We start from the raw sequence: 16,051 nt of genomic DNA, 5'->3' as shown, positions 1-16,051 counted from the left end.
TGGCCAGTAATACGGCCTTACAAGGATGCTAATGAAAAAATAAAAGAAAAAAAAAAATCGACCAGTGTCATGTATAAATTTAAGATAGAAGACTGATCTCAGATTATAAGTGAAACTCCACCTTTTTTTTGTTCGAAAGATTAATTAATTAAGTGATTTATGCAATTATTCCATATCACAGATTATCATAAAGTATACCGTATGTAAGAGAAGCTCCAGACTTTTTAAAGAAATCATGTACATATATAATCATATTTCATATGGGTAATCATATGAATAACACTCCAAGTGACACTGAAAAGTATTAATTGAAGAATGAATCTAGAATAATGGAAAATAATAAATTTTATTTTATCAGGCAAAAATGCAAAACTGACCCTCTAACTTTCAGTCTTTTTCATTTCAGTTCTTTAACTTTTAGTTTTGTCATTTCAGTCCTCTAACTTTCAATTGTTGTCAATTTGGTACTTCGTTAGAACTCAGTTAGAGGTTTCTGTTAAAGTCACTAAAGCAACGCTGTTTTTCCTTTTATTTTATTTTATTTTTTAATTTCGAAATTAAAAGAAAAAAAATCTATTTAAAAAAAAAACATTTATGGGGGACAACCTTGAAATCAAAACAAAGAAACATTGAGACCCAAATCCCTAAGGTAAATCAAAACAAAGAAACATTGAGAGACACAAATCCCTAGTGTAGAGAATTTGGGGAAAAGGAAGAATCGGTTTGAGAGAGAGAGAATTCGGGGTCGGCGGTTTGAGAGAGAGAGAGAGAGAGAGACCGAGTCCGTTTGAGAGAGAGGCTGAGTCGGTTTGAGAGAGAGTGACTAAATCGGTTTTCTAAGATAGACCAAGTATGAGAGAGAGACTGAGATGAAGGTGACTGAATCGGTTTTCCTTGGGAACAATGATGACGACCAAGATGAAGGTGACTGAATTGGTTTTCTTTGATTTCAGGTAAAGGGAAAAAAGAAAGGGGGCAAAGGCTAAACATTTAGCACCCAAAAACAAAAAAAATACCAGAAATTGAACTAACTGAACCATATTTCTAGCACAGTACTATTACAATTTTCTAGTCAAAGACTTCATTAAATCGAAAAACCAAGACAAACCGAGAAAAAGCTTACTGCTATAACTATTTGCTAGTCCAAGACACAAGAAATAAAGAATCAAAACAACTTGATTCATTGGAAACACCAAGACAAACCCAGAAAAGCATTACTCTTTTGAGAGGGTTTGTGCGATGAGTGGCGAAGAGGCAGAGGTGCTCAATGTCGGGTGTTTGGCCATGAATGGCTCTGAAGTCTAGGAGAGAAAGCTTGATCTTTGAAGTAGGTACAAAATAGCCTCAGTCCTTGATCATTTCCAGCACAGTTCTGCGAGCAAGGTAGTATCTATGACTCTCTGTGCTTTCTTGGTCCACATAGCTGCTCATACAAGGTCCTAGAATCTCCTGATCCCCTAAATGTTTTTTATTTTTATTTTTAATATCCGTTTTTTTTTTTTAATTTTCTTTAAATTCTAAAATTTATCCCAAAAAAAAGAAAAGAAAAGAAAAAAGAGTCAAAACGATGTCGTTTTGGTTCAATTAACGGTAGTACATAACTGGGGTTTAACGGAGTACCAAATTGACAGCAATTGAAAGTTAGAGGACTGAAACGACAAAACTGAAAGTTAGAGGACTGAAATAAAAAAGATTGAAAATTAAAGGATCAATTTTGTATTTTTGCCATTTTATTATTAGTAGATATCTCATCTAACCTATGTCATTTATTACCGTGGCCAGTAATATGGCCTTACAAGGACGCTAATGAAAAAATAAAAGAAAAAAAAAATTGACCAGTGTCATGTATAAATTTAAGATTGAAGACTGATCTCGGATTATAAGTGAAAGTACTCCACCTTTTTTTTTTGTTTGAAAGATTAATTAATTAAGTGATTTATTCAATTATTCCATATCACAGATTATCATAAAGTATACTGTGTAATAAGAGAAGCTCCAGACTTTTTAAAGAAATCATGTACATATATAATCATATTTCATATGGGTAATCATAAGAATAACACTCCAAGTGACACTGAAAAGTATTAAGTGATCGAAGAATGAATCTAGAATAATGGAAAATAATACATGAGAATCCTCCCTGTGACAAACAAATACACATAAACCTAGTCGCCCCTGTAAAAGAACTTACATATATAAAACCAAGGCAAACTGGTTCCCACCACACATTTAAAAAACGCTTCAAATAGTGGTACAGAGAACCATCCAATGATGAAGCTAGAAGGAAGATGAAAGGAAATTTGGCATATCAGGGACTAGTGATCAATTTGATGGTGGTGGGGAGAAGAAAGGAATGGTTGGAATTGTCGTTGGAATGGTGGGGATTGAAGGGATTGTGGTTGGGATGGTGGGCAATGGAGTAGCAGCAGGTAGAGGAGGTAGTGTCACCTTGGGAACTGTAGGGGGGGTTGGGGAAGTTGGATTTGGCAAAGGTGGAATCTGGGTGCTTGGCAATGGTGGCAAAGTGGACTTTGGAAGAGTTGGCAATGGTGGCAATGTGGTAGCTGGCAGTGTTGGCTGAGATGGGATCTGGGTGCTTGGCAATGGTGGCAATGTGGGCTTTGGCAGAGGTGGTTGAGTTGGCAAAGTTGGCAATGGCGTGCTAGGCAGTGGTGGCAATGTGGCTTGAGGCAGTGTTGGCACTGAGGGCAATGGAGGCAATGTGGACTTGGGCAAACTTGGGATTGTAGGCAATGTCAATGCCGGAGGTGGAGCGGCTGTTGTGTCCAAAAGCTGGCGCGCTGCAAGGCTTACATTGGTGGTTGCGAGCGAAAATGCTACGACCAAAGACACAGCGAAGCAATAGTTGGAAAATGCCATGGTTTGGTCTGAGAAGAAGATTTGAGAAGCTGCTTCACTTTTACTGTTGGCTAGATAGATGTTCTTGATTGAAAAAACCATGTACTGCATGGTTATTTATAGTAGGAAAATGTTGAAGGATTCTGAGGATTAAAGCATCGATATGAGTTTGATGGAATGTGGTTGAAGGAAGTACGAATAAACCTTAGTTAGTTCACCTAGCAAACTAGATTAGTTGTTTGTTAAAAAATTATTAGCCAACCTAAAATGATACAATTGACTTGTGGGAGCTTATAGGAAAACAAATCTACCTGATTATATGCTGTGACTTATCACACCTTTTGTTTTAGGGCCGTTAGGAATGTTCAAAAGAATAGCTGAACAAAAAATAGAAGCAAGAGATATCATAGGACACCATTGAATTCCCTTGTGGATAATGCTGGGAAGTTCAATTGGCTTAACGTGTTGCTTTAAATAAAGAATAACTTATATTTGACCAAATTTTCTTGCCACACATGTAGATAATGATAATTTATATTTGTAGAAGGGTTGAAATTAGGTCTTAGGAATTTTATGCTATATATGATGAAATTTGTAAGGTAAATTGTATTTTTGATCCCTCACATAGTGAGATCTATTTGATTTTGGTTTTTAATTTTAAAAAGTTTTAATTTAGTTTCCTCAAATTTTTTAATTTTACTATTTAGTCCCTCCATCTATTTCTCTTTTAACGAAATGTTTAAACACCCTATATGTCATTGACTAAATTTGAACCAACCCTATATTTAAGGTTTAAATTGAAATTAACCCCATGTTTTAAGGAAAAATGCAAGTAAGAAATGGATGGAAAATAGATGAAGTGACAAAATTATTCACTTCTTACAATTTGAAGAATTGAATTACAATTTTTTTAAAATTAAGGGACCAAAATTGCACAAAACCTATATCTATGGGATTAAAAGTACAATTTACCTAAATTTATAAATAACTAACAATATGTTCATGCGATATACACATAAAAAATAAAAATTATGTAAGTTTATGAAAGTATTTTACTAATATAATAATAATGTATCAATAAAATTGATAGTGAAAAAAAAATTCAAAATTACATGATTGAACTATACCCTTTAAGAGAATTTTTTTTTTCATTAAAACCAAATAATGTTGTAGATGATTTTGATAAATATTATATTTCTTAGGATGAAGATTTGATTAAAACTAAAAATTGTAGTTGATGATTTATATAAATATTGATTTTCTTTTAAATCTATTGAAAGTTTGAAGAAGAGAGTTTTAATTTTCGATAGTATTTTAAATTTCTTAAAATTTTGTTAATAAATTTATAGTTAGAGTAAACTATTCTAATAATTAGTATTTAAAGTCATCAAAAAGCAAAGATTTTAATAATTATAAACCACATAACAAAATATAGTTTACGATGTGTAATGCAGTAAGGACATATTTTATATACTGTAATGGTTATTACAAAGTAATATAAATTAATATTACAAAAAATACAAGAAGGTAGAATGAATAATTATTGTTTTTTTTTTTAAATTTTTAATTTTTAATTTTTATGGGATGAATAATTGTTGTTATTCATTCATTTGGTGATCCATTATGAGAAGGTAGTGGAATCACATCATATATTAATCAAATTTTAAATATAGTTTAAAAATAATTATATAATCAATACTGTGGGGGATAAAAGGATCAGGCCCAAGTTAATGGGCCGAACACCCACAAGAAGACTGTTTCACGTCCGAAGAGAAGAGAGCATAGACTGCGGGGTCCAGGTTGGATTGGAGTCCCCTTTGGCAGGGGATCACCTCTGTCCGAGGAGAATGTCCCCGGTCCGAGGAGGGCATCTACTGTCCGAGGAGAATACTTCTTTCTGATATGGTGCTGGAGACTGATTGAGTAGGGGAAAAGCCTGGTTGATCGTCCGAGGATCCCACCTGATCAAGATAAGCTCAAAGCACACCTAAGAACGATAAGGATGAAGAAATATCTGAGGGGAAGGCTGCTGCCACCGTATTCAATGCATTGCAACAGCTTTTCTGGCCGCATTTATGTGGAGAAGACATCTGAACAGTACTCCATGACCTACCGCCACTCACACAGAGATGAAAAACAGCTGCCTGACGTGACAGGTACTTGAGCAAGTCCATGGATGGGGAGCACGTGGACGGTAGGGATGAGAGTGAGAGTGGCTATATAATAGAGGGAAAGGGTATGAAACGGGGGATGACATGTATGAAAAACTGAGGAATAAAGGAGAAAAGGAATGATAATCTTTTGGCTGTGAATCCCTTGTCAAACTCTAGTTCTTCAACCCATACTCTACAAATTTATTGTTTTTGGGTTTACGTAAAGAAATTAGACCCTACAAATACTATGTTTTCCAAATTAAAATATTCGTAAATATAGTAAAAAAAATTGATAACATCTTAGTGCAATATTGATATAGTTTGTCATACCAATATAGTAATTAGTTAAAAGTAGTAGTATTTGGTTTTGTAGTTGGGAAATTAGAAGGTGAAAGTAATGGTTTTAGCCATAAGGGGAAAGATTCATCAATCATACGGACTTGACCAGTGTCACGAAAAAGTTATAAATTAATGTCAACTCTATTGGAAAGTTGTAAAGTTTGTTGGACATTGAATCTCACAGAAGCCAATTTACAAGGTGAGAAATCGAGAGAAAACAAAGTAGACATGTATAATTTTCTAGTTTAGGTCCTTTAGGGTTCTGTGTCGTCTTATGAAGGGGTTATAATGCAAGTAAGTAGCTTTGTAACTTGTAAGTTCTGGTTTTATTAATTTGATCTTTAGCTGCTATCTTTACCTTTTTGGTTCAGACAATGGCATTGTTAGTTTAAATTTCATCATTTCGCAAATTAAATAAACTTGTTTTATTATTCGCATCATAGCATAGTAATATTCTTAGCTATGGGAGAGGAAGAGAAAAACAAACTCTTCAAAATCTGTACTCTCTAGCAAATAATACATAGACTGACTTGTAACTAGAGACAACACATACAGATACATTAGTAACAACTAGCAATAAACCAGGATCAAAGCACCCGTAAGACTCCATCATATATCCAAGGCTCATTTATTTATTATAGAAGTAAATGCATAACTATAACATGGCTGCTTATGAGTGAAAGCAGTGCTTATTGGGTTGGCAGTGTTGGGCCTGTTGGCTTAGACGGGACTTACGGGATGCTTGGTATGAGTGGCTTTGCTAGCTTTGGCCCTTTGGGTTGACTTATTGGAAGCTGTGTGTTTTTGGTATGTGGTGGGCATTTGGCAACCGTGGCAATGTTGACTCAAATGGGAATATTATGGATGCTTGGTAAGAGTGGTCCTTTAGGTAGTATACAAGATAAGTGTACTGACAATGATGGGAACGGTGTGGTATTGTGGTATGCGTATGTGACACTGTGGTTACTAGCCGTGTTGGTGGAGAGGGTATTTGGGTGCTTGGCAATGCTGCTGGCATCTTGGGCTTTGGTAGAGTCTGAAACACAGGCAATCCAACATCGGGAAACTTCGGTTGGATCAGAGGTGGGATTGTAGATTTTATCAGTGCTGGGGTTGAACTTGAAACTGCACCTGTGTCCAAAAGGTGGCGAGCTGCTAGGCTCGTATCGGTGCTTGACAGCGACAATGCTAAAACCAAAGAGAAGGCGAAGATATGCTCAAAAAGCAGCTGAAAGAAGCAGAGAGTTCAGAGTTAGGGGCAAGTTCTAGCTAGTTAGTGTTTTTGTGAAGAGCAGCATGTACCAATTGAGTTTTTATAGGGAAAATATGTTTAGAAATCAAGGATTTGGGGCCAGACTCCAACATGATGAGTTGTTGCTGGGGACAATTATGAAAAACATTGGTCACATAATTAGCCTCTCTCACTGATTTGTTGCAGTTTCGCATATAAACTAAGTTAGACAAATAGCTTCAATTCATGGTGGTCACGATTCATCTATAGGCCTATGGGTTATTGAATGAAATCCGGACCAACAAAATTTTCATGGGGGGGCTCCATCTTAGTTCAATAATATTATACTTGGACATTGGCCATTTGGTCTGGAGCTTGAGCCATTTGACTTTCTACCATTTTTTTTTCTTTTTGGTTGGCAGAGAACTCGTGTAACCTATGTCATATGGTATATTCGGCCAGTAATATGGCCTTACAACTTACAAGCATACTAAAGAAAAAATTACAAAAGAAAATAACCGCTACAACGTGAGCTACCATTGTCAAAAAATCTGGCAAGAAGAACGGTGGGCTAGCTGGCGGGGGTGGTGGGGGCCTAAAGGAGCCCAGGCCCCGACCAGGAAAAAAAAAATTTAAATGCCATGGTTTGTTTGTTTGACACTTTGAATGTTTGTTAAATTCAATCATAAATAATTTCCGAGGTTTAAAAGAATGTTGAGTTCGCTTTTCATAAATGATTTTACTGTAATATATTAATAAATAAATGTGTTTTTGTTTTTGTCTTTGTCTTTGTAGGTAGGTGATTGGATTGTAATGTATTATAAAACAATAATTTTGTGTCTTTGTTTTTATTGATAGTTTGTTAATATTAAATAAATGCTTGTATGAAAATTTATTTTTAATTTTTTATATTTTGGTCTCCAAACTCGAAATCCTGACTCTGATTGTTAACAACGATACTTTGATTTATTATTGGCTTCCAACATAAAAGTCCAAAAGCCTTAAAGAAGATGAGGTTGTTGATGGGATGTTGAGATGGCCAAATTGGAAATTGTCTACAGTTCTAGCTATTAATGGTAGCCAGATACGAAAGATTGCAGTTTAGTAATCAAATTCCAAAATCCTTTCGTCTTAAAAAAATTTATGTTTCAATTTTCTCGCTTTAAATGGTACAATTAAAAGACCTTTTTATGTTTATTACAGGTGCACAATTGAACTAGAGAACTAATGTGGTATATTTGTCATATTGTTTTCATGAGAATCAGAATCAGTATTAACATTATCTTCTTTGTAACCGTAATCATCTTCATATAGATGGACCAGCCTATATAGTGGCATTGTTTGGGATGGAAGTTTTTGCACTTCCATTATTTAAATTTTCAGAGGCATAAGGTATAGCATATTCTTCTCAACCTTTTAAAATAATAATAAAAAATATTATATTTTCTTTTAGCGATGGAAGTAAAACATGTTAGTAGTCGATAATCGATATAAGCTATAGAGACTCATCATTTTACAGTAATAATAAGAAATCATATCTTATGGGCAAACATCCCAATGATAATCCAAGTCATACTAAAATGAGTAAGTATTAACTCTACAATGACAAATACAAACAAACACTATTACAATTATTAAAAAAAGAAGAAGAAGAAAAAAAGAAGAAGACAAAACATGGCGATAATAATCCAAAGTCATACTGAAATAAGTAAAGAATAACTCTATAATGACAATACAAACAAATACTATTACAAAGTACAAACCCCCTTCAGCCTATAAATACTCAAATATATAGAGACAAGGCAGGCTCTAAGCCTCCAACACACTCGAGAAAAGCTTCAAGAAGCCGAGCAAACTAGGAGAAAGTGAGTGGCCCAATGGGCTGCAGTGCTTCAAGGACAAGTAGATCAGTTTGATGGGGGTGGGGAGAAGAAAGGAATGGTAGGGATTGATGGGATTGTTGTGGGGATGGTGGGCAATGGAGTGGCTGGCAGAGGAGGAAGATTCACCTTAGGAACTGTTGGCAAAGTTGGATTTGGTAAGGAGGGGATTTGGGTGCTTGGTAATGGAGGCAATGTGGTCCTTGGCAGAGTTGGTTGAGTTGGCAAAGTTGGCAATGGAGTGCTAGGCAGTGGTGGCAATATGGCTTGAGGCAGTGTTGGCACTGAAGGCAATGGAGGCAATGTTGGTAGAGAAGGAATTTTAGGCAGCGTCAACGCTGGGGGTGGAGCTGTAGGCGTTTGCAATAGTTGACGAGCTGCCAAGCTCATATTAATGCTTGACAAAGACAGTGTAACAATTAAAGCCAACATGAAAACATGCTTGCAACTAGCCATTGTTTGATAGGATTAGAGAGACCTAGCTAGTCTTATCTGAATATATATGGGGAACTTCTATTTCTGTTATGAGTAGAAAGCATGAAATTCTAATTGGCATTTATAGAGTGGAATGTTGAAGGGTTCCAAGTGTTTGATGAGATATTGTTGGGGATGCATATGTGAGAAGCTCGGGTTAGTTCATCTTCTCAACAAGACTTGAAGCCTGTTCAAATTCCAACCTACCAAGATAGCTTAACTAAAACAATCTGCTGTGGAAACCAATTTTTTGAGTGTTAATATGACTCTTTAGCATTCCACACGCCAGCATAAGGCAATGATATAACCAAGAATTTGGTTCATTTTCGAATCTAAGGAAAGTATAAATTAGTATTACTTATTAATTGTATTAGAGCAACCACATTAGCTCTTGCAAAGTCTTGCAAAATACAAAAAGTAGCTTATTTTACATATTTTGACCGAAAAAACACCCACATTAATGGGTGTAAAATTGTGCATAAATGTACAAGTGCTACAATAGCCGTGCATATAAGCACAGTTATTATAACTCTTCTATACATTATTTTAGTATTATTTCTCTCTCCTCACATTCTCTCTTCCACTTACTCTCTCTCTCTCTCTTCAACTCATAAAAATATTATTTATATAAAATATGGTGTATAATAGATGAACTGATGTGGATGTTTTGTAAAAATAATGATGTAAAATAGACGGATTTTTTTAGAAGAGCTGATGTGGTTGCTTTAGTCTCTAGTTTCATAACAATACTTCATGCCAAAAATTTATGAATTCCGGTTTAGATGCCTTTTTTAAATTTGCAGCAGAATTATTAATTATAATATAATCAAATTATTTCAAATATGTGGTGCACAGTATAATTATATTTTACTGTAGTTATATAATTATATTTTACCATATTTCAGAATGCACCAAATCATAAAGTAAGAAAATGTAAAAGCAATACATGATTTGGAGAAAAGAAAAACCGATGAAGCAACTGTTAAAAGGGAAAAATCACCTTAAGGACAGACAATCTCATAGAAAATCCACTACGAAAGAAGCAGTTAGATATAGCAAGACAAACACAAAACCATTGCACTTTAGATCCTCTATGCAAACCCTACAAGAGAAGAGATCTACTTGCCTTCCTAACGCAATAGTGATCAACTCATAATGAGAATGAACTATTTGATGGATTTTAGACTTACAAGCTTATGCCTTGCTTAGTATCATTTTTCAAAACTAAAGTGACATGAAAGCCAATCTAAACTGCTTAGGCTTCCATCTTAACTGATTTATCTCTTAAGAATTGAACCAAAATCCCAAACGACCACATTCTATCTCACAGTACCTTTACCGAATTCCTCTTATGAATTCAACTCAATCTGTCTCCACCTTGAAACCCATATTGACATCAGGCACATTGAGAAATTCAACCGTAGAAGATAAATCAACGATACTAAAAATACTCGTTATCAACCGCGTAGGAGAGACCGAGTTGAATTGAATAATTATACAATACAAAAATGACATACACCCCCACAATTATGGGATCCACCCCAATGTGAGAGGAGTGTTGTATCTTTATGATATCTTATTGCATATTGTTAGAACTTAGAATAACTATAACTCTACAATGACAACCTATTTATAGGCACCCTCCATGATTATGATTGTAGTATAAACTAGTCAATAATCCGTGCACTGCACAAAAATGTTTAACAAACATATCTTCTTTTTCTTTTTCCTTTCTTATTTTATTTTTTATTTATACAAGATAGAATTTCTACTCTAGCCTAATCTAAGTGTATATTTGTGTGAAACTCCCTCCTAGAGACTTGAACCCTAACCCTTACCTCTCACACCCCACAAGCACTTATACATGTGTGGAGTGACCATCGCACCAAGGATTGTGACATTTATTAGTCCAATATTAAATTTGATAATTATGGCAATTATTAGTGCTTATTTTTTATGATTGTATTTGTATATAGAACTATCTATTCCAAGATTTATAGAAAATATCACTTGACAAGATTCTAAATTACTAATTGAGTGGTTTAAATATAGAATAAAATTTAAAATCAATTAAAATTATATTTTAGAATTGACCTATAAAATTGTGAGAGCTAGAAAATTTATGTTAAAATATTATTAGATCAATCAAAAGTAAAAAATCTTNGCCCTCATTGAAGTCCCTGAGGGAGGTGTTATCCCTCAAGGGCTCCTCATGGAGCATCGGGGCTGGGAGCCAGGCCTGGACCTCGGAAGAGGTGGTGTCGACGACTTACCTCTCCTGGCTCTTGTCGCCTATCTTAAGCTGTTTGGACGGCTGCAGAGTAGTTTCCTCCTCCTGCGAGGACACCGTCTATCCTCCATGATCCTTTTACCCTTATCCTTCTTCTTCTTGGGGTCAGCAGGCATGGACCCAGAGGGCGAGCGCGTCTGAGAAGGAGAAGGAGGGAGCTTCTGCCGAGCGGAAGTCGACCTAGCCTTCGGAGGTGGAGTAGGAGGTTTCTGTTGGGACTCCCCCAGCTGGCCCTCAATCAGGTCCAGCAAGTTGGTGGTGGGCTTCCTCTTTTAACCCATTGACGGCCGAGGAGTGGCTTCTGAAGCAAGGAGGTCTGCTTCAGTCAGATTGGGATCACCCAAGTCCCCAGGAGGGTCCTCGGACTGATCAAGCTGAGCGAAAACGTCAAACGCGTCCCCTTCCCCCTCTGGAGCTTCCTCGACGGCCTTGGCGAACGGTTGGGAAGAGGAGGGGACGGCTAATGTGACAGCTTCCTGGTCGGAGGGCTCCTCAGGGAACGAAAATCCGTCCTTGGTCACAGCAATCCTCTGAAGCCGAAGATCGTTGGCGAGGATGATGTGCTTCGGAACTGGGAACGATTTCTGGGTAGGTGTATAACCCAAAATTATGTGGGCGGCCCTAACCTGGTTGTCGTCCTCGTTTATATACACCGGCGCCCTTAGCACCTTTTGCAAATCTTCCCGGTTGACCAGATGGAAGTGATGCTGAAAGGCGTGCGGGTCTGCAAACGGAAAGCACCACCGCGTTAGTAAAAAAAAAAAGGGGAAAGAAAAAAGATGAGAGCTTGAAACCCTTTCTGTCTCCCACTGCCCCACCTGGTATTCCCTCTGTTGTTGGGCAGTGAAGGCCATCGTGCCACTCCCATGACACGATGAGGAAATCCTCATAGAACCCCTTGCTGGACTCGGGGAGGCACTGAATGAGCCGCACCCTGTCGTCTCTCATCTTCAGGTAATACGACTTGCCCTTAAGAAGCTGAAGGTTGTAACACCAGTTCACGTCGTGGTGGGTCGACCTCAGCCCCATCTTCTCATTCAGGGCGTCCACACAGCCCAGAATCCTAAAGACGTTTATCCCACACTGGGTGGGGGCCAACCGGAAGTGCATGAGGTAATCCCTCATCACCGGCCCCATGGGGATTGTCATCCCCCCTTCAAGGAAGGCGACTATGGGAATTACCACCTCGCCCTTCTGCCTGTGTATGCGCCACTCCCCGTCCTCACAATATCTCAGACCTACATTGCCGGGAATTCTGCAGTCGGTGATGAATTGCTCTATCGCCTCCGCGGTATCGACGTACTTTTTAAACCTACCCATCCCGGTTGATGCTTAAAAGAACTAAGAAAGAACAAGCGAAGTAGAAAAAAGGGGTAAAGAGAAAGAGAGGTCAGAGAGAGACAGAGCGACTTACTGGAAAGAGGAAGGGCCCCTCGGAAAGGCTTTTGTGCTGGAGGTGCTAGTGAGAGTGTGGCTGAACTCAGGAGGGGCGCACGAATATTCTCGATTACAAATGTGGAACAGGAAGAAGCGGTTTGTACGGGTATTTATACCCCAAATCGAGGAACCATGCGGGTTTTCTCGCCCATAAATGCAAGACGAATCTCCACCGTTGGATGGGTAACGCCTCAGTAGATGTGGGGAGCACAGAGCCGCCTGAATTTGATGATGGACACGTTACGTGCTCCGAAACGTCAGCGACGTGCCTTTGGCAGGTGAATTGACCCCAGTACTGACCGGGGGGGGGGGTAAAGCCGAGGATGTCAAAATCCTTCTCCCCGCCCGAGGATGCGTGCAACAAGATTTTGAAGGGCTATTGTGGGGCCAGAAAATCGGGTAGCCTCAGCCCACTTCAACCTAGGCCCAAATAGCCCACGCCGAGGACGCATGATGGGTCAGAGGATGACTCTATCCTCGGTCGTCCGAGACTTCGGTACGAAGAAGGGCAAGCTCTGGGCGAACTGTCACCTCGGCATTGAATACGTTCACCTAACCCCTCTGGCCGCATTAATGGGGATGTAACCCCTTGACAGGGCGACATTGATCAGGGTGAACCACTTGAGCACGGATATGACCTTTGATGGGATAGGCGGTCAGGAGGAAGACCAATAGATGATCAACAGGAGGAAGAAGATGGGGATATATAAGAAATGTGAGCAAAATGTATAGGGAGGAGGTTTTCTGGAGGGAGGAGGTTTTCTGGAGGGGGGGAAGAAAAAGCCTCCTCGGCTATGGGCCGAGGAGCATCCCCCAGTTGTAAATTGTTCTAAGCATTTTTCAATGAAAGAAAAAGTAGTTCGTGCTTGTTGCACGCCGGCGAGCGCCTAAACCTTCGATCCACTTTCTACAAATTCATTGTTCGAGGTTCGTTGGGCCTTTAACCCATATCCTTTGGGCTTGGGCAACAAAAACTATTCTTAAAATGATGTGATTATTTTCAAACAAAGTATAGTTGATATAATATATTAGATTTTCAAAATTAAGCTATATATATTTGTTTTGTTTTGTTTTTTGTTTTTTTTTCAAGGAAACATAATTCATTTTACATTCAATTTTTATATAAGGTGAGATATTTTGCAAATAATGTAATTTCTAGGTAGAATTTGTTTCTAATTATTTTTACAAATGATTCATCCTCTATCCATATTGAATAACTAAAGAGTAAGTAGATATAAGTAAATCTAACACTTATATTAGGAAAAAAAAAAAAAAAAACTTTATGAAGAACCTACTTACGTTAGACTAAGAATGTGAAATAATTGCCAATGAAGTAATTATAGCTCATCTTTTTACACAAACCTCTCCTCCCAAATCATCATAAAATTGGAATGAAATTGACTAAACTAAATGGAATAGAATGAAATGGACCGATTTGGACGAAATGGACTAAAGTGGACTGAATTTGACAGAAATAGACCAAAGTGGACCATAATAGACCAAATGGACCGAAGTAGACAGAACTTGACCAATTAGACCAAACTAGATGGAATGGACATAAATATAAGACAAAAATACAAAACTCACTCTTTAAGTTTCACCACTTTTCATTTCAATCCTCTAAGTTTGCATTTTGTCATTTCAGTCCTCTAAATTTTAATTTTCCTCAATTCAGTCATTTGTTGACATTCCATCCATTTATGCTATTATCCTATCCAAAACAACGAAGTTTTGACCTTAATTTAATATATATTTCTTAATTTTTTTTATAAAAAAAACCCAAAAATTATAATAGCAAACTACTCGTCCCTCCATTCTGAATAACACGATCAAATGGAAATCCCACCCACCCCTAGCCTAACCCATCGATAGCTGAGACTAAAGAAGGATAAGGAAAGATCTGGGTTATTTCTCATACGTATAGTACTAAAGCATCTATGGTAAGAATTGATGATGGACTGCAAATGCTAATCATAAACCAAAATCCTCCTCTACCAATGCACTTCAAATTCTGAAAATAACATATATATATCAATGATCGTCACGAATGATAGTTTTGCGAACCTTTATGGGTTATGACGCTTTTCACCACATCAATTATATCTGTAGTACGTATGAGCTGGAAATGGATTGACGATTTTACCCAGAATTGACGATTTTCTTCCCAACACTCAAGTAGTGGTCCTTAATTGTAGTTGTACATGTTTGATATAAGGGGGTTGTGATATGGATTCCTTTTTCTTTTTCTTTTTCCATTAATGAAAACCTCGTTTCTGGAGTGGGTATAGTAGTTATAGCAATTTTGAGTTTTCAAAGTAGTACTAAAACCATGAACATTAGTTTCGGAATTTTAATCTCAGCTATAGATGGGTTAGGCAACGGGTGGGTGGGGTTCTATTTGATCGTGTTCTTCAGGTGGGGAGGGACGAGTAGTTTGTTATTATAATTTCTGGGTTTTATTATTATTATTTAATTAACATTTTTTGGCTAAATGTAAATATAGATTATAGATAATATATGAGTATTGGACAAGTAAAGACAATGGACTTGGCCTTACGCAACACTATGTGCAAAGAAGGTTTATTTATAAGAATATTAAAATTTAAAAGTGGAACACAAGTAATACTAATATATACCAATGTATTTGTAAGTACAATGAATTAGAGCATTCGCAGCAATGGTTGTAAAATTTTAGCTATGTAGCTACACAAAAAGTCATTTTATTTATTTTACCTACACACATGCTGCAACAGTGAATCTATTTTAGGTTTCAACACAATAAAATAATATACACATCACAATAAAATAATATAAACACTACAATAAAATAATATATCCTACTACCAAAAAACAACTACAGAACCAACCACAACCACTATCAGCCACATCCACACCCACAACCACCACCACCACCACCACTACCACCACCAGTTCACAGTAGGCAAAAAAAAAAAAAAACCCAAATTTCCAATTTTTTTTCTTCAACCCAGACCAAACAAAATAAAAAATCACGAGAAACCCACCTGATCGGCGAGCAAGCACTCCGATTGGCGTCAACAATCACAGTTGATCGGTGGCAACACCCACACCCACCACCACGAAACCCACCCGAGCCACCCACTGATGCCGACGAACCCAGCCACCCACCGATGCCGATCTACCCACACAACCACAACCACCACCACACCACAGCCCACAACAGAGAAAAAAAAAAAGAAAACCAAGTAAGGTGCGAGATGGGTTGGCGGGGTGGATCGAGGCCAGGGTCTGCAGTGTGGATCGACGGCGAGGTTTGCAGCATGGATCGGCGACGAGGTCTGCGGCGTGGATCAGCGGCATGGAGGTGGGCTGGCAGCGGTGAGATGAAGTTGAGAGAGGGCTGAGAGAG

At 37.7% G+C, this 16,051-nt stretch overlaps 2 protein-coding genes across 2 annotated transcripts; both read right to left on the bottom strand.

Moving 5' to 3' along the window:
• Window positions 1-2,322: 2,322 nt before the first annotated feature.
• LOC111998609 (extensin) lies at window positions 2,323-2,970 on the bottom strand. Its single transcript, XM_024030702.2, has one exon. The coding sequence runs from the start codon at window positions 2,968-2,970 to the stop codon at window positions 2,323-2,325; it is 648 nt and encodes a 215-aa protein (XP_023886470.2).
• A 5,519-nt stretch (window positions 2,971-8,489) lies between these two features.
• On the bottom strand, window positions 8,490-8,918 carry LOC111998608 (protein PELPK1). The gene has a single exon (XM_024030701.2). It carries the CDS (start codon window positions 8,916-8,918, stop codon window positions 8,490-8,492), a length of 429 nt encoding a protein of 142 aa, XP_023886469.2.
• Window positions 8,919-16,051: the final 7,133 nt, after the last annotated feature.

The sequence above is a fragment of the Quercus suber genome, unplaced genomic scaffold (genome assembly GCF_002906115.3).
Source record: "Quercus suber isolate HL8 unplaced genomic scaffold, Cork oak 2.0 scaffold_822, whole genome shotgun sequence".
Classification (NCBI taxonomy): Eukaryota; Viridiplantae; Streptophyta; class Magnoliopsida; order Fagales; family Fagaceae; genus Quercus; species Quercus suber.
Note: the sequence above shows the minus strand (reverse complement) of the source record. Positions and strands in the feature narration are given on the sequence as shown.

Excerpts from the sequence above, each read along its gene's own strand:
- LOC111998608 (XM_024030701.2), bottom strand. The coding sequence starts at position 8,918 with ATGGCTAGTTGCAAGCATGTTTTCATGTTGGCTTTAATTGTTACACTG.
- LOC111998609 (XM_024030702.2), bottom strand. The coding sequence starts at position 2,970 with ATGCAGTACATGGTTTTTTCAATCAAGAACATCTATCTAGCCAACAGT.